This window comes from Hyalella azteca, unplaced genomic scaffold, assembly GCF_000764305.2.
Source record: "Hyalella azteca isolate HAZT.00-mixed unplaced genomic scaffold, Hazt_2.0.2 contig5104, whole genome shotgun sequence".
Lineage (NCBI taxonomy): Eukaryota > Metazoa > Arthropoda > Malacostraca > Amphipoda > Hyalellidae > Hyalella > Hyalella azteca.
The window spans coordinates 161241-180055 of NW_025935305.1; the positions used below are offsets into that span (position 1 = coordinate 161241).

Here is an 18815-nt window from a genome sequence, read left to right on the forward strand (position 1 = left end):
AGCTCACAGATTTATAAATTTTGGCAAAAATTGTGAAAATGTCGGTTTGATCTCATTCAGTGAGTCAGGGTCAGGGATGGGATGAATATTTTATTCATGGTTGAACTAAATAAGGTAGACCCACGGCGATGACGATTTTTCGCCGTTCAGCGCATCTCTAGCGTGACGTCACTGTGGGCACAAAATGCATATGGTGTAGATCAACACATTTTTTATGTCATCTTTAAAAGCACAAAAAAAATTTTTACCTCATCAAAATGGCCCAAAAAATGTATTTATTGCATGCAAGTAGTCTTATTCTAAGAAAAACCGGTGTTACAACAAGTCAACAACCGGTGTTACAAATCAGTCATTAGAGCCATGTCATAAGAGTCAAGGTGACGTCAAAGTTGGAATAACAAATGACATCCGCAAGGCGCAGATGCACGTGGGAAAACCTAGTATTAGTTCAGCCGTGAAAAAATTTATCTCATTAAAATGGCACAAAAAATTTATTCTCTGCAACTAGTCTTATTTTATGCAAAATATGTGTTACAAATAATTTTGAATCACACGATGACGTCATAAGGTGACGTCACAACGACTAAGTAGACGTCACGGTTGGAATAACAAATGACATTCGCAAGGCGCAGCTGCGCGAAGGTCAACCTTATAAATTAGGTTGATCCACGAAAGTTCTTCCGCTGCTGGGCTCGACAACATTACAAACACACACCTTAAACTCATTGGTCCACACGGAATCGCGACACATACAAACATTGCCAACTTCTTCTACTAACATTCCAAAATTATATACATCTGGAAAATCGGCAAAATAATCACACTTCTCAAACCCAACAAACCACCACTGAGGCCGCCTCATACAGACCAATCACACTACCCTGTACGCCATCAGAAGTCATAGAGCGCCTGATACTGGACACAGCCACTCCGCACATTACACTTTATCCAACACAACACGGATTCAAACCTCACCACTCGACCACAAAACTACTCACAAATCTCACACAAAGCATAAACGATGGCATCAACTCCCGCAAACCCGCACACAGAACACTACTCTTACAATAAACATCAGTAAAGCCTCTGATGCCATCCCTCGCCTCCCTCTCGCAAACAGAATTTACACCACATTACACAACAAAAACAAACGTTGGCTTGCCAATTACCTGTCAGGAAGACAAGCATACGTACACTACTCTGGCAAGTCATCACACATATCACCCATACCCAACGGAATCCCACAGGTCTCCATCCTATCACCCTCACTCTTCAATCTATACATGTACGATATACCCGAACCACCTCCAAACATCCACATTGCCTCCTACGCAGACGACGTTACAACCAATACAGAGCAAACATCACATTAAACAAGACCCCGATCCCGCACACACACGAAACAAAAATATTAGGGGTCACTTACAAGACCTCCATGACTTTTGGTCCTCACACCAACAACAAAGTGAACAATGCAAACATCAGACTCAACTCCCTTCAGTCCCTAGGCGGTACCAAATTTGGCAAAGACAAAGAAACACTAGCACCCACATACAAACAATTCATCAGAACAGTGCTGGCATATGCCAGCCCCGCCTGTGCGCCCGCACTATCCAACACCAGCATACAGAAACTCCAAACACTGCAAAACAAAGCACTCAGGATAGTCACAGGCTGCACACAAAGCACCCCCATCGAATACCTTGACGCCGAAACAAAAATACTTCTAATAAAAGCACACATCGACACGAGAGGAACACAGTTCATAGCTGCAGCCATAAAGAACATAGAACACCCATGCCACTACCTGCGCGACCACCCACCTACACACAGACAAATAGTGCAAACCCCACATAGATACTACACCAACATACTAAACACAGTACCCCCACCCTAAGGCAACACCAGCACAAAAAAAAACACACACAATTATGACACAGAGAACGCTGGAGCTGGCCGGCAACAGCAAAGTCCTTGGACACCCACCACCTGACATAAGCAGCACAGAAAACCCAGCTCTCTAGACTGGAGAGAGCACACCTAGCCAGGCTGCGCTGCGGCCACCACTCCTCACTACAAACATACGCAAACAGAATTGGCCAAGCCAGATAATTGGCCAATACCACCAGATAACCTCGGCTCTACAGCTCTGGAGCGACCCCCCTGTCGGTGGTGTCGTACGGGCGCGAGGGGGTCTCTTAACATAACATAGTGATCTAGGCGCTGCAGTGTAGGTCTGATGTGGCCTGTCGTCGATTCTTTTCCTTTTCTCTTGTAAAAGTGAGACCGGGAAACCACAACAACAACAACAATATTATATTAGTTTAACCATGATTTGAATAACCTCATTTTTATAATAATTAACATGGCGCTGATCATACATTATCATGTGCGGTTAATAAAAATAGAGGTATCTAAGTGTATCTAACTACCATATGACCATAAACATCATGAGAACTCCATTACAAAATTTCAAATACCGTGTGAAATTTCCCACATAATTTTTTGCGTAGCATTTGCTTTTGATTAAAAAAATGTACATTTTAAAACATACATGTATTTAGTACATTTGATTTTGACTGGAATCCCTCGTCCAGAAGCAGCGGAACTGCGGAACGTAGTTACATGGTTGTTCCTATTCCTAAAGTTGTCCCAAAGCGCGAAATTGAAAGCATTCGATTGAGACGTAACGAGTACGTTAATAGGTTGCGTTACCTATAGAAAAAGCTTCTAATAAGAATCTAATTGGAGAAAAGAGAGTTCTTACCCTATCGTAATTTTAGAAAAACTGCATATTGATGAGCAATTTGAATTTTGAGCATCAACTTCTAAGTTCAAGTTTGAACTTGATCTTCTCGACGGAACATTTAAAGCCAAATTTATAGTACCAGCAGTCTAATTAGCTAGTATAGGTGAGTAAACTTAGAATAGTTAGCCTAGTTTTATTCATAAATTCCTAATGAAAAAATTAAACTTGTATAAATTTTGACATTCATATATTTTTTTAAAGTCTTTAAAACAACAACATGGTTGGAAAATTAAATAAGTTCACAATTTTAGCTAGCTAGCCTACTACAAATCTACAATATCACATTTTTATTGTTCCAAACCAATACGTAATATTGGGCAAAAGTCAAAACGCAAAAGTTTTCTTAAATTGCAAATTATAATAGGTCATTTTTTCTAATTTCTTATTGTCCAAAGAAATTGATAAAAAGCTGTAGTGTAGAAACAGACATAGTGCCTGTGCCTAGTGGCAAAACAGAGAGTTTTTTAGACTTTTCTTCAAGTTCAATTTCAACTTTCAAGTCCTATAAGTAGACCAGAAAAGTATCATATATACCAGCTACCAGCTAGTCTGGAAAAGTCCTATTTTTGTCTGAAATATCACGGCTCTAATATCATATAATTTCAGTAGGTATGAAATCTCGCGGCTCGAATGTCATAAATTTTTGTTTGATTAAAAAATCGCGGTTTGCACTTCGCAAACATGTCATTTCATAAAATTTTCAACTTCCGCAATCCGCATTGCTTTACCGTTGTCTCTTATACACATCTAGATGTGTATAAGAGACAGAGTGTACCCTTCGTCAGTATCGCTGGCGACTTTAAAGCAGGTACTATATACCTCGCCACTCCCGACGGGGCTCAAAAACTTCCATTTTATTATATGATCGAGCAATAAAAAAACCTCGTGACTTTTTTTCTCGAAAGTCTAAACATTAGTCAACCCTGTACAAGTGTTACATTTAATTTTTAGCTGATCGGTGTTTCAAAATCCAATATATTCTATTGCGTTTTCCGAAAGTGGCGACTTATGTGGCATTGACGGTACGCCACAGCGCGATAATTATTAAAATAATATATTTCATTACTAAATTACTGTTTACGAATTAAAAATGAACATCATACTTTTTAACCAATAATTATAAAATATAGTAAAGGTTAGCGTCCAATAGCAAATTGTTTTTAATCAAAACCGTACAAAAGAGTCGATTCCACTACATCGGCATCGCATCGATACTTTTGGCCTGGAATCTAACCCGACATTTTCAACTAATGGTAGCAACTTTTCACGCATAAAATATCCAAATCTTTACCCATTAGATTCTGATTTGAAAATATGGCGTTTTATTAATAATGCGCTCCCGCGAGTGCCGTCAGAAATTTTTATACTCATTTTACCAAATTAGCACGCTAAATGCTAACTCTAGGCTACCTTTTCACGTATAAAATCCTCAAATCTTTTTCGTTAACAGATCCTCCGTTTAGTTTTCGTTTAGCGCGCTGCGCAAAGAAATTACGAGCCAAATTCTGGGCCAAAAGGGTCCGAGCGAAGGGTTGGACAGCGTGACCCGACGAGTTTCTCATGCTTTTCCCGATCAACGTGGGTGATGATGGGCTCAAGTGCCATGGTGATGAAAGAATGTGCTATGGTATGGTAGTGATTGAAGCAAGGGCCTGGTATGGTGGTCAGTGAAGCAAGTGCCATGGTATGGTGATGTTAAGCTCGATCCGTGATCGAGAGCGGACGCACGTGTTTGTGATTCCAAATTTTTAACTTTTACTGTGCCGTTTTGGAGCTCATTTTGCATTTATTTTTATAGACCGTGTCAGTAAATGACCGAATTTGAATGAATTCAGTAAAAGAGAGTGCAAATAGAGAGAACAAGCGTATAATAAGAGTGTTTTCGTCTGAATAACGCTAGTGTATAGAGTGATTGAGGGAAGAGTGACCGAGGGAAACGACCGAGGGAAGAGTGTGCCGTACCAGGACACAAGACAGAAAGCCCATATTTTTCGCCCAAGCTCAACTTACTTCTACACTGAACACCTTACGCCCACCAAATCCAACCCACCGCTTTCTGAAAGCCGCTACTTTTGAGTCGGTAACCGAGTTTTACAGTACTTTTCACATTTTCACAATTTTACTCAACTTGATTAAGTTTTCAGCTTCTGTTTTTTTTTTTTTTTGCTCTTGCATTTCATTATGGCTGGACAAAGAGGAAAAAGGTTAATTGAAAAGGCCTCTAGTACTGTTAAAACAAATGCAAAGACTAAATCACAATAAGAGCGAGGGGAAATTTGTTAATTTGCAAGCTGGTTTCGGTTAACGTCGCTGACGCTACAGTGGCCTGTGACCGTTGCGGGGATACCATTTATAACGCCTAATGGTGGTGCAAAGTTGAGCAAGACAGATTGCTTAGTTATTCGCATAAGCGAGATAGTACACTGGTATTGTCAGATTAACTGCCAACAACCTGCACTTAGCGCTGTAAAAAGTAAAAAAAACGGTGGATGAGAAGTGTTCATCTATGTTCTAAATCTTTAAGGCCGAAATTGAAGATAATCACAAGAAAGAGTTTAGCTTGTTGCGTAACGAATTACATACGCTACGGAACGAGCTGTTAGAAATGTAATCTCATCTGCACAAAACAAAAATAAGCGATAACAAAGAAGGGATTCAAAGAACAAAGAAGAACAAAGAACAAGAAGAGATTTTAAGAACAAAGAAGAGATTCAAATTAAGAAAAGGTCCCCAACAAACATTGAGAATCTTAAGGTGGTGTGCCAAGAAGAATGGTATAAAATACCAGTCAGCATCTGCAAATCATTGGTCGAGACGTATAGAAATAGACTGGTATCTGTTGAGCTGAATAAAGAGTATTCAACCAAGTATTAAATTAAAATAATGCGGATTTATTGTTTTGTACGAATACTTTTTTCACCCGAAGAAGTTAACATGTTGCATTAATTTTTGTTGCATTGAGATTTTATTTCTATTGATGCTATTTTTGAATACAATGCGCCTCTATACATAATATAAATCACTTCTCCTGTTCAGATTGTATACTTACATACATTAAAATACGATTTTTCAAGTGTACGAATATTTATTTCCCCTCACTGTAGCTAGTACAATTCAAGCTTCAAACAGAGCTTCTCCACCATTTTGCAGCCAGATTCCTGCTAGATGAATCCCATCCTATATAATTCTTATCAGAAGTGCGTGATTGGGCTGCAAGATTTTAAATGTATAAGAAATTTTCTTGGAAGTCATAAGATTCATAGGTAGAAATACTCCAATCCTGTGCATATTGATGAGCAATAACTAAATAAACAATTTGTTATCAATTATCAACTTGCAATACTAAATATTCTGTTTTGGTACTTATTCTTTGTCTTTTTTCTGTTACATGCATTAGCACACTTCATGCTGTTCTATGTGCATGAGTCTAACATTGGTCAGGCTGCAGTGGTCAGGCTTTACAGTGTTACACACTTGCACCGTGCATTGACTGCATGCAACAATTGTAAAAATGCAGTGTAGTCGTGACTCTGCTAAGAGTTGTGTATATATATGCTAGCCATCAAAGTTCTTAATGATCTAAGATTTTTTATTTTGCTACGCAAAGCAACTTCTCCACAAGTACCTCGGTTTTGGTCCAAATGAATCTGCATCTCTTCATTCATTTACATCTCAAAATCTAACAAGACCAAAATATATACAAGTAGAATAATTAGCTTATCAGAGAGCAAGTTCACTTGATCCTGATTTGTTTTAGATCTAATCATTTGATGAAAAGTGTTTTAGAAGAGCCCCAGTTGATTTTACTGATCTTTATCAATTGTTCATATGTTACTACTGTAATTCTTTGTGCACCTTCATGGGATTTAATTTTCTAATGACTTGATAAAACAAAATTTTAGAGAAGAAATAAGATTTTGAAAGAAATGTTTTCATGTTACAGATCATCTTCATCATGCACGCCTTCTTGAAGACTGGCAAGCTTGGTTCAGGAGGAAAAGGTGCAGGAGGGAGTGGCTCCTTGAAAACTGGGACAGGTTCTGCCAACACCCCAAAACCTTGGGTTGAGAAGTACAGGCCAAAGAAAATATCTGATGTGGCGGAGCAAGACGACGTTGTTGCAGTGCTCTCAAAAACGATGAATGGTGCTGACTTCCCCAATCTTTTGTTCTATGGTCCACCAGGTACTGGCAAGACGTCAACTATCCTTGCTGCTGCTCGGGAACTTTATGGCAAAGATCTATTTGGGCAGCGAGTATTAGAACTGAATGCTTCTGATGAGCGTGGTATCCAGGTTATCAGAGATAAAGTCAAAAACTTTGCTCAAAATTCTGTTTCCAGTACCAAGCCTGATGGTTCTCCTTGTCCCTCTTTCAAGCTAGTTATTTTGGATGAAGCAGATAGTATGACTCACGCTGCTCAGGCTGCTTTGCGTCGCACCATGGAAAAGAGCAGTCGCACCACGCGCTTCTGCCTCATCTGCAACTATGTGTCTAGAATCATAGAACCTCTGACATCACGCTGCTCCAAGTTCAGGTTTAGGCCTTTGGGTGTGGCCATTCTGGAAGAGCGTCTACGCTCCATTTGCAACACTGAAAATGTTAATATCAGTGATGAAGGAATCTCCGCTCTGATTGAAGTTAGTGAAGGCGACTTGAGGAGAGCCATCACTGCACTGCAGTCTGTTGCTCGACTGCAAAGCGGTCGTGAAATAAAAGAAGAGCACGTGTACGACATCACCGGCGCGGTGCCTCAGACTTGGCTGAGAGGGCTGATAGAGGCTTGTGCGTCTGGATCTTATGACAAGCTCTCTGCCTTCGTGGATGATCTGATGGCCGAGGGATATGCTGCTGCTCAAATACTTCTGCAGATCCACGACTGTATTGTTGAGGAAGACAATCTAAGGGACGTGCAGAAAGCAGCTGTGTGTGAGAAAATTGCTGTGTGTGACCACAGGTTGCTCGAAGGTGGAGACGAGTACTTGCAAATTATGGATCTTTCCTGTTGCCTCATGCAAAACCTCACCAAGTGAGACAACAAATTTTTATGATAAGAGTGTTATAGTTGGCCCTTTTGTTGAGTGGCTGCTCTAAATGCCGTTGAATGGTTGGCATCTATTTTCGCTGTGTATTTTGTCCATGTTGAATTTACACCAGTGTAATGAGCTATCAGTTATCAGTTCCACACTAGTGTAATGATCGATCAGTTCTTATGCGAGATGTGTTTGGAGGAAGTGAATAAATCACAGTTCATATTTGCTGTGCAAAAAATAGCTTTATTAAATTTTGCTGCAAACAACATGATGGCGGTCATTTGCAACATTTGAACAAAATACTACTAAAATATTTTATGTTTACTAGCTTAAGACTATAAATTGTACCCGAGTAGAGAACTCATGACTACTTATTTCTCATACGATTTTATCGAGTATTCTTGGCTTACAAAAATAATTAGTCATAAATTGCTTATTAAGAATGAAGTATAGCTTGTACTTCATATCACACTTCTCCTTTAAAGATGCCTCAGCAGAAGGTACCAAATAATTTTAACCTTCCTATCATAAAATACGTATTAAATATCAAGTTTCTTTTTTCCTGCAGTCTTATAGGTGTTAGTGAGTTTGTGAAGTAATATACAGTATTAGTCATCTGTGCGAATCTCAGAAATATTGAAGTGCTTTAAATTTTCTTAGATTTTGTAAGAATCACTTTGGACACTCATCGCGTGGCTGAACGTCGTCACGCGTATTCAATAACTGCTTAGTTCTAAATTTCAACAGAAACTTGTGCAAAAACTTGGGATTAATCTGCTGAATATGTGCATCAGACTTGTTGGCAATTGTGGAATTTTTGTCTTGTTTCCAACTTGAGATCAGATTCCAATAATAAAATCACTAAGGCCACGTTGAGCAGGCCTTACAAATTAAAAATAAGGCATTACAAATTAGGTCTTTCAACCTAAAAGAAAATGAATCCTATCCATATTCACATAATAATCAATATATTACACATTCCATGGCATTGGCATCATCGCGCGTCACGAGTTCTGAACTTTTGTACAGACTCCCGCAAATATATGAATAATGGCATGTGAATGGTTTTAATCCGACGCCTTTTTCCATTAAAAAGAAAACCGAATAACAGTAATGTATTACATTTATAGAGGTAGTGTATACTGAGGGGACAGTGAGATCTCTGCAAGGGCCAAATGAAAATCACATTTGAAGCCTAAGGAGGCTTATCTACCTACCTAAATGAATCCAGATGCCCAAGGTAAAATCTTATTGGCTTATATATCGTATCAATTGTGGAATAGCAAGATCTCGATCTTAGTCTTCTTTTCAGCCACAAGTCTACTGAAGGTAGCGCCAGTCGCCAGGCCTTCAAATTGAATAAGATTTGACGATGGAAATGTATCCGCAGAATAGATGTCAACTCATTCTAGTTGCCCGGCCTTGAGATTAGACGGTTCATCTGTAGCCCAAGAGTTAACATTTCTTCAGCAAACGCCAACTCTACTTTCCAGGGCCGCATTATCAAAATTAGTTGAGAGTTCTTAGCTCCGTCAGCCAATTACTGACGGCTTTTTAATCTGAATGCAGCAATCACAGACGAGAAATTGGCAGCTGAGTGTATTTGAGAGAGAGTTTTGATAGTTTGGCCCAGGCCTCCAGATACGTCGAGCATTAGCGACGATTAACGCACGTGTAAAGGAAGAGTTAACCAAGGTGGATCTTAGCCTTGTAGCAGGCAAGCTGCTTGTCCTGCTCTGGGCTGCGCACCGTGACCGTCGCTCTGTACCAGCCGTGGGTTGCCCACTCAGGAATCGCGTCGCTGCCTGGTAGTTCGACCTCACCGTCATCAACGAAGTATTTGTCCTGAGGGAGGAGCATTCGCGTCACAATTCACTGGCGAACATTTAAAGTGAAATTATGACTGCGCCACGAATATGTACTATAAATATATCAACAGTCGTGATGAACCAAAGTATCTATACTACCCTTTATAAGCAGCACAATTTCTGTTCTGCCGCACTTAAAAAACATGCAACGCTCATGGACGAAATTCTTTATACTGCAACTTCTATGGGTTTCAATATCATGAATTATCGCACTGCAATTAAGGGATTAAAATATGGCACTGCCAGTCGCGAGGTTTGACAATCTCATTTCAACTGCTAGGGTCGATAACAATGTTTAGCAACTGACAGGCATGACGGGACAGGAGCAAGGCAGGTGCAGGTTGTGAGGAAGCACCGCGCATGAAGGCGACGGAGTGTAACTGCAGACGTCGTCGTACGTGCAGCTGCCCACGCCATCCACGCACGGCACAGGTACCCACATCAGCCACACATGACGCTCTACCTTCACCGACACCTGCAAGTGCCGGAATTGCGTTAGCTCTTGTGTTTTGTTTACTGATGAAACACATTAATTATGATAAGAGTTATCGTTGTAACCTATTCTACATCTATGCTCTGATAGGGATAACTTCCAACGAGAACGTTATTCAAGATCATCCAATTACTACGGTTCTATCTGTCCTCCGTTAGTTACACACTTTCACTAGAGACATAACTTTCTTGGAAAATACTTTTGTAACATTGCAGTGCGGGTAGAGAAGAGCACGGGACACTCCTTTTGCTTTCGCAACTATGATTTTGTTGGCAATTTTTATACAAGAGAATACATGTAAGCTTCTGTTACAATTCCAGAAGAATATTGCATCGTACGGTCATTTTAAAAATATGTATTAAAGGACTACCGTACAAGGCCGTCAATGTCATCTGCATGCTTTGATATTTCTAGATTTGCTTCACAATTTTTGCATTACAAAAGATATAAAAGTAAACCTTAGTTACGCATCTCGATTTAGAACTGATAAATGACCTTGACCGTTGCACCAAAGTCGAATTCAACGAGGCTGGGAAGCGGAAAAAAATCAATTCAATAGATCTAAAATTTAACTAAAATATATAAAAGAATTTGAAAATTAGCAGTTAATAGTTGAAGTACAACCTGGACTGGCGCAGATATGACGTCGCTGACGGTGGCCGAGAAGTTGAAAGTTAAGGGGGAGTCAAAGTTCACGCTGGCGGGGCTCCATTGCAGTTTGTTCACCTGAGGAGAACATGACATGTGGACCAGAGATACGGACATGCTACTGAGGTGAACGCTAACAAAATTTGCACTGAATCAAAAACGTTATTGAGGGGAACTTTCAACCCTTGTCGGACTAGATATGCCTAACTGATCTACACTCGGCACTATTAAAACATTGAAAAATTAAACAGTCTAACAAGAGATTAATGATTAGCCTCTAATTAAAAATACTTTTGTATCGCGCGGCGTCAATGGACAATTTATAGAAATTCAACATAACTACATTTGTGATAATGCAAGGAAATTGTGCTTCAGATCTGCTGGTCTGTATGAAATAATAGAAGAAAATTTCAGCTCTAATTTCTTTAAACAAGATATAAATCAATTCAATAATAACAAAATCAGAAATAATAATGATAATTAACAATTGCACGTGCAATACTCGAACAGTTGACTCCCGATTAATCAACTAATAAAGCCCGAGCTCTATATGAATATTCTACAATACAGATAAGTACAATGAGCTGCCAACAACTTCCATCATTTCTACACTAAACATTTTACGAACTCTTAAAGGAAAATGTAACACATCAACTATGCGTGACACACATGATGACCGATAACAAAGATCAGCAAGAGTTACGGTATGCAACTCACTTGAATGGTTTGGTTGTCACCTCCGCACGACTCCACCTGAACCTTAGCGATGAAAATCTAGAAGAGCAAGAAACTCATTAGCACAATCATATCGAAATATAATTATAAATATCAATGTTCAAACACAGCAATCACCGTACAAGCAAACACATGTAACTGCGCGCACCAATCACGTTTAGAACAACTCTTCAGATAAACCTTGCCACTTCTGACTGGGTAAAAATACCATTACTTCGAATAATCCTGAAATGATGGACATTTCTGAAGCAAGATAATTTAACTAATAATTATTGATTGAAGCTATACATTTTTAAAAGTTTTATAACGTATTGGCTAGTGTATAGTGAAAACCATGAAAGGTGTATTACATTCAAGCTAAGGCGATTGCGACAGCACGATCTGTGCAACTGCCAAGAATGCAGAATTGCATTTCTTACTTGATTGTTACTGATGTCAAAGGATGCCTTCAACTTACATCGTCGCCACGAGTGAAGACAAAGACGCCATCAACTTACATTGTCTCCACTGGTGAAGACAAAGACGCCATCAACTTACATCGTCGCCACGGGTGAAGACGAAGGACGCCATCAACTTACATCGTCGCCACGAGTGAAGACAAAGACGCCATCAACTTACATCGTCGCCACGAGTGAAGACAAAGGACGAGCGCACGTTGCCCTGCGGCAGGTCGGACTCAGTACTAGTGCTGCAGTCAAAGCTCGGCTCGATCCACAAGTTGAAAATAATTTGGAAGGCAGCGGCTGTGATGACTAACGTCGTCATTAGGATGGTCACGCATAACAAGAGGCGGAGTACGCATACAGGATCGGAGGCGGTAGCGTACTTTTTGAACCTGCAACCAGGCAATGGTCGTTATTTCTTTAATGGTACAGGTTAGCATTTGTATAACACAGTTGATTCAGACAATGATAATAAATTTCAAAGGATGTGTGTGTTATAGCTTGAGAAAATGGTTTCGTGTCATATAAAAGGAGAATACGAAAGTCGCCAAACAAAAGAAACGCGTCAAGACAACCTAATCCACAAAATTTCTGTCATCCATTGGCAGAAATTTGGAATGTCTTCAAAATATGCATGTGTGAAAGGATATTATTGTGCTTCTTGAGCGTTAATAATAGCGTACAACATCATGCTTGAAATCAGTCATACTTAATAAACTAACACACGAAAGTTCTCTGTGGCTCATTCGCAAGCGAATTTAGGGTTGAAGCTAAATACACTCATTTTTATACTATATACGAAAATATTATGTCTGGTACAACAGAACTTCAACAGGGGACTAAGATGAAGTTTGAACTTCTATCAACATTAAACAACAAGCATATTTAAATTTATTACCAAGACAAGTTAGTACCTGTCGATTAATGCAGTCCCCGGCGCTGTTTCGCAGGCTTTTTGACATCCACAGGAGCGATTTTTTATTTGACTGGAATTGTCGTGCAAGTTCCCGACATCGATGTTGATTTCAGGCAACCGAGCTTTGCTAGCTGAACGTTTCGGCGACGAACTTCTTATCTGCATCTTCACTAAACTCGGACTCTGATGAACTTAAAACTTAACTGGAAGCAGATCCACTCATGCCAAAAAATAAGGATATCAAAGACTATATATATATATATATATATATAACATGGGTGGGTACTAGGAAGGAAACTTATCGTCCGATTTTAACCGAACGTATAATTTTGTAAAAAAAAGTGCAATGCAACGATTCCAAACTTACAGCAAAATGTACAAATTTGAATAGAATACAACAGGTTATAATATCAAAAAAAAAAATATTTTGCCTAAGGAAATTGCGTAATTACTTCAATATATTTAGAAGGCTGAGGACAGGATGCTTGAGACCGGCCAGCTCACGCGACTATCTTGCAGTTCAACTGTTGAACCAAGAGCGACAAGAAATTGAAACTAAGGTACGTTTGCAGTTTATTTGAAATGCGTTGGATAAATTCTCACTGTAAACTAAACATATAAATGATATATACACTCTAATCTAAAAGCTCAAAATAATTGCATTGAGCGCAATATAACAACTGTAAGTACATTTTTTGAACATTTCTTCAACCAAATTACTAAGAAAATATATATTTTTGAAGTTTTATCTTCTACGTGTCTATAACATATTCCAAATCAACGTTTCCTTTAGACAGTATAAAGGAAATAGTGTTCAAAGTAAACAAGAACTCCATTACCCAAGACAAATAACATCCCGAGTCCCAACACCATTCAAGACCAGAGCTCGGCGTAGACTGATGTAGATAACTAAACGAGTCATGTGCCGCTACCAAGTTGTATCTTTGCCATACATCTCAGGATATATGCCTCTCGAGCATCACAAGTCAAAGTCTGCATTTAAATTAACAGCAGGTAAGAATCACGTTCGCACCTAGCAAGCGCGCTTCAATATGAATGACGCGTCTCAAGGTAGCTGATATTACCACCAGTTTAATGATGGGTGTGTGACAATATTAGATAAAAGGGAGTTCTGAATGTTTTCTCATACGACGTAAGAATTTGTTCAGAATACAAAGTGTAACTCTTCATTAATAAGATTTCGTGACTCTGAGGTTCAAAGGCATGGATAGTTGGGCAAGACTTCGACCACAAATCCTCTCTTGCGTGAAGTGAAGTAAAAACAAAGACGTACATAGGAAAATTTGATGTAGCTTCTAGTGAAGAGTTCAATTGTAACAAAAAAGAAATAATATAAATAATTTCATAAATATCCTTTACAAGAGCTCGAAACTCGTTATGGGATCGAGCTTTCAAAAAAAGGATCCTGTGAAGAAGTGTCAAAATTTTTGTTGTTTCTGCCGAAGTTTGGTTAACTTTTCTAAATGCATTATATTTTCACAAGCATTCTGACTCGGAAATGTTCACTGTGCATAGCGCAGCGGTTATTGAAATGCATTACAGCTTTTACTTTATTCATAAAGTAAGTTCAGAGAAAGTAAATATGAACAGATATTCCCATAATGAACTACCATAAATGAGTCCGTTAAATGCCATTGAGGCACGAGAATTAGTTCATATTCAAGAGGTATTTTGCAAAACTCTGGTTGTGATATCAATTAAACGCCGAAACTCTTGTCACAATCTGCAAACCCAATGTTAAAAATTTTCAAAGCGAACTGTTTTTGAAAAATATATAATAATATCGACAAGTAACAAGGCCGAAGATTCAAAGTCATCATCACTAGAACGGAAAGAATGAAACTATAAGACTTGTTAAAGATATTTGTACTATTGTACACAGCAGTAAAGCACAAATAAATTATATAAATGAACAAAATAATCATCGTTTGACTTCAGACTATAAGTATATAAGTATATACACTCATGAGTGGATGCAAGGAACTTTTAAATTCCACTTTTGAAGTCACTTCACGACGTTGCATCATTTTAACCTAAGATTTGACACCAATATACGTGAAGTCGCAACAGTTTTGTAATTTAAACTCGGAAAATTATTACCATAGCACTCGCTGACTGTCCGTCCACCTATAGAGTAAATCATGAAAAACTATAATCACCTTAAAAGCTCATGATATTAACTTGAATTAATAGGTAGTGCAACTGTCAAGCTAGATCAGGAACAGAAATGTTGGCAGCTTGTAATTTGAACATTTCCGACAAGCCCCATGAACAATTCTGTAGCATCTGAAGGCTCTGTTCACTCAGGCAAGCTTTCTTTTTCAGGATCTCAATCTGCAGGCAGAAATCATCAAGATTATCGGGACATTTGTCATTAGATTGCAGCAAGGAAGGCGCAGCCTGAGAATGAAGTGGCGTCACTGTGTTTTTAGATTCCGTAGGCCGTTCTTGAGGTAATATTTTATGATTTCCAACTTTAGTGGGCTGTTCTCGTTTCTTTGAAGGTTTGGCTTTACTCCCAGATTGGGCCAGCATCTCTTGAGGCGACTGAGCTAAAGACCGTTGTTTCTGATGAAATGACTTGCTTTTAAACTGCGCAGGTCGCTTCTGCAAAAACTTGACTTTCAGTTTAGTTTGTGCTGGTTGTTTTTGGCTTAAATGTTTCATTTCATAGTCTTGCTTTGCACGTTTCAGAACATTTCCTTCCAATTTTACCTTCTTGGAGGACAGAGAGAGCGACTGGTCAAAACTTGGTTTCGCAGCGGGCAGATATTCACCAGATGTCACTATTTCTTTCTCACACTTGGGAATCTTCGATGCCTCTAAACTCCCGTTAGCATCGGATTCTTGAATAGATTCTGTTTGTCTCTTTTTTGATATGCCACTATCAACTTTTGAGAGGGGCAACACAGGGTCAAAAATTATATTACCGTTAAGCGCGAGTTTTTGCTGGAACGTTCGCTTTATTTGTACCACTTCACCGCATTCCTGATTTCGTGGTTGTTCACGGGATAAAGTGCCAATGTCACCACATGCGTTTTCTGGAATATGATCCCTTCTTCTCATTCGCATTGGTTTACCACCTCCAGCTTTGTGATGAGGCAGTACAGGTCCAAAAATAGAAGGCGTAGCTCCAGGGCGTAATCGAATCTTGGAGCTCGAAGAACGATCGATGTCCTCTTCTTTGAAGTGTCTAGCACACAAGTAGCTGAACTTGGTAGGGACAAATTTATATCTGCCTGTTGCATTCGCCCATTCTTGTCTTCGTACTGGGTCTTTCGGGAACCTGTGAAAAATCGCTTGCATTGTCATAATTTCCATTCGAACTGATTATCCTTTCTATTTGAGATTCTCGATTAAGAAACAGAGGTGTTAAATTACGTAATTGCTGGGTGGAGAAGTAAATATATATTGATATCGAGTAACGCGAATACTGATAAACACAGATTTTGGGATAAATAGATCATCGATGACAGCAGAGATGAGAATTGACCGGTATAACGGTATAAATAACAGGCACTTATCGACTAAATATCATGTAAGAATCAGCATATTCATATAAATTAGCGTCGAGCATTAAAGAAGAATGAATTCCTGAATTACACACGAAAGATAATATATTTCTAGCGCTGAGACTTACTGGTGCAGAGATACGGGGCTGTTGTGCGTTGTGACGCAGCCAGACGCAGAACAAGTTTTCATCTTGGCTCCCGTAAACCAATGAAGCGCTCTAATTGGCCACACTAATAGTATTCCACACCTTCCTACCACCTAAAAGAAGTATGGGATAATTAATCAACGAAAAGTTCTCTTTCCATTGCATCCATATATACATACAACTGAAAGTCGTCAAGCTGGACCAGAGTGTCACTATCACGGAAGCTTTGCTACCAACAAGCAAATCTGCTTTAACTTTCTGAGGTCGTCACTGAATTCAGATTCCAAGTGACCAGTAGCACCGTCTTGGATTCAGCTAGAAAATGCGACTTCTAAGTTGCCATTAACCCCGTGCCTTCGGATTATAACTCTCGTTCCCCGCTGTGCAATGGTGACTAGTAGCTCCGTCTTGGATTCAGCTAGAAAATTCGACTTCTAAGTTGCCATTAACCCTATGCCTTCTGATTATAACTCTCGTTACCCGCTGTGCAGGTGCAAATAACATTGATGACATGAGGTTATCCAACTGATAGAATAAAGTGTATCAGTGACCCATGGTTAGTCCTTAAGGGAAAGAAATTTCCAGCAGCCCGGCCTTAATGCACGAATAGCGTTAACGATGGTTAATATGTCCAGAGAGACGGGGTTAAAGACCTTCACGTACGAATAACATTTCCGATGTTTACGCAGACACAAAGTGACCGGTCTTCAGGTACGAATAGCATTATCTATGGTATAAATGTGCGTTTGCAACTGGTTGAGGTGCTCAGGAATAAGTTGGCAGCGCGGAGGCAAGGAGCGCCGCTTCCTTTCAGTCACTCGAAACTACGCGTTCCTTCAGACAGTTTTTTATTATATCAAAGCAGTGTGGCATATTTCTTTCGTAAATCTATAAGTAGAGATAAGATATTGTATTATTTTTTAAATCAAGTTTGAATGAAAAAAAAATCGTACATGAGTACAAAAGTGAAGCAGAAGTAACTTGGTTCTAGGAACAAATTTAGTAGATTTCAATTGCAACACTATATGCATAGGTTTTCATTATAAAGCGCGTAGAAAATAAAATGTCTGAAGGAAGCATCGGAGACTGCCGCAACCGAGAGACAACTTCTTACAAAATAAAAATACGCACTATTTCGATAGAAATAAGATGAAAGTATATGAAGAAATTTTAAACATTAGGCATTGACGTAAAATAAAACGATAAATCATTTACCCCGAACTAACTACAGGAATAACATGACAATGAAACGAGCGAGTTAGTTCACAAAAATATAATGTGGCAACATACATAAAATATTTATAATAAATCCTAGACCAGATCAACAAGTAGGGTAGACTTTGGCAAGAAACGCGTCACTTCGAAGGGACTAAGGCAAGCACATCTCGATAATTCGCTTACTTGTTTCATCAACATATAATTCACGAGAGTATATCATGCTTAGAACTTGTAAATGTCATAAGCGAAGCAACTTAGCATTTGCATTGTCATGTTAAGTAACGTCAACATTAGCTGATACACGAGAGTGGTAACGATACAAGCTTTATTTCAATAGTTGAATTTTTCAATCGTAATATTTGCTCACATTTCTAAAATGATGAATTCAAATGCATTAAAGCAGATAAAACAAAAGAAACCCATTTATAAGTAACACACGTCGTCGGTGTTGCTGCAGTAATCAAAAGCTTATTCCTTCGCGCATGTACCAGGATGAGAAGTCAATACGCGTGTTCAATACCAAAGGTTTCCAAGCCACGGGATGAGTGACTCGCCCAACACTAATCAAGGTGCTATCTATTCCGGACTTCTTCTAAATATTCTTCTATTAGCAAGTAATTCGGACGTGATCATTGTGATTCTTATAATCGGTAGCATGGATCGATTATCAGGTCATTATTTATTGACTGAAAAGTACGTTTAAAAGTATTTTGCTTAAATCTCAAGTTAGACATGAATTTAAAAACAAAGAATACACCAAGTAAATTCGCCCTAATTTTCCTTGGGTCGAAGAAATTAAAGGAAGCAGCTATGACTGCATAGGGATAGAACGTGCAGCTACAGAGCTGTGCGTGATCACATGACGGAAGGGCGCAGAAGGCACGAGTTATCTAGTGTGAGAATTTGTCTGGATTTTCCGGGTGTCGAAATATAGTTTTTAAATAGACGGTAAATTAGGGCAGACATCGTGGTCG

General features: G+C 39.1%; 2 protein-coding genes across 4 annotated transcripts; one reads left to right on the forward strand and one right to left on the reverse strand.

Annotated features, from left to right (window-relative positions):
• The first annotated feature begins 2620 nt into the window (after positions 1–2620).
• LOC108668238 (replication factor C subunit 4) lies at positions 2621–8385 on the forward strand. The gene is made up of 2 exons (XM_018155408.2): positions 2621–2912; positions 6753–8385. Exon 2 carries the CDS (start codon positions 6765–6767, stop codon positions 7839–7841), a length of 1077 nt encoding a protein of 358 aa, XP_018010897.1. The 5' UTR covers positions 2621–2912; positions 6753–6764; the 3' UTR covers positions 7842–8385.
• On the reverse strand, positions 8064–16931 carry LOC108668239 (ganglioside GM2 activator). 3 transcript variants are annotated; one of them, XM_018155410.2, is made up of 7 exons: positions 16606–16931; positions 12943–16251; positions 12204–12420; positions 11568–11624; positions 10827–10928; positions 10017–10184; positions 8064–9686 (listed from the first exon to the last, which is right to left on the reverse strand). In XM_018155410.2, the coding sequence occupies exons 2-7, from the start codon at positions 13107–13109 to the stop codon at positions 9528–9530; spliced, it is 870 nt and encodes a 289-aa protein (XP_018010899.1). In that variant the 5' UTR covers positions 13110–16251; positions 16606–16931; the 3' UTR covers positions 8064–9527. The 3 variants fall into 3 exon arrangements, with proteins under 3 accessions (XP_018010899.1, XP_018010900.1, XP_018010896.1); XM_018155411.2 differs by lacking the exons at positions 12204–12420; positions 12943–16251; positions 16606–16931 and adding an exon at positions 12123–12197; XM_018155407.2 differs by lacking the exons at positions 8064–9686; positions 10017–10184; positions 10827–10928; positions 11568–11624; positions 12204–12420 and having other exon boundaries at positions 13506–16251; positions 16606–16912.
• Between the last annotated feature and the right edge of the window lie 1884 nt (positions 16932–18815).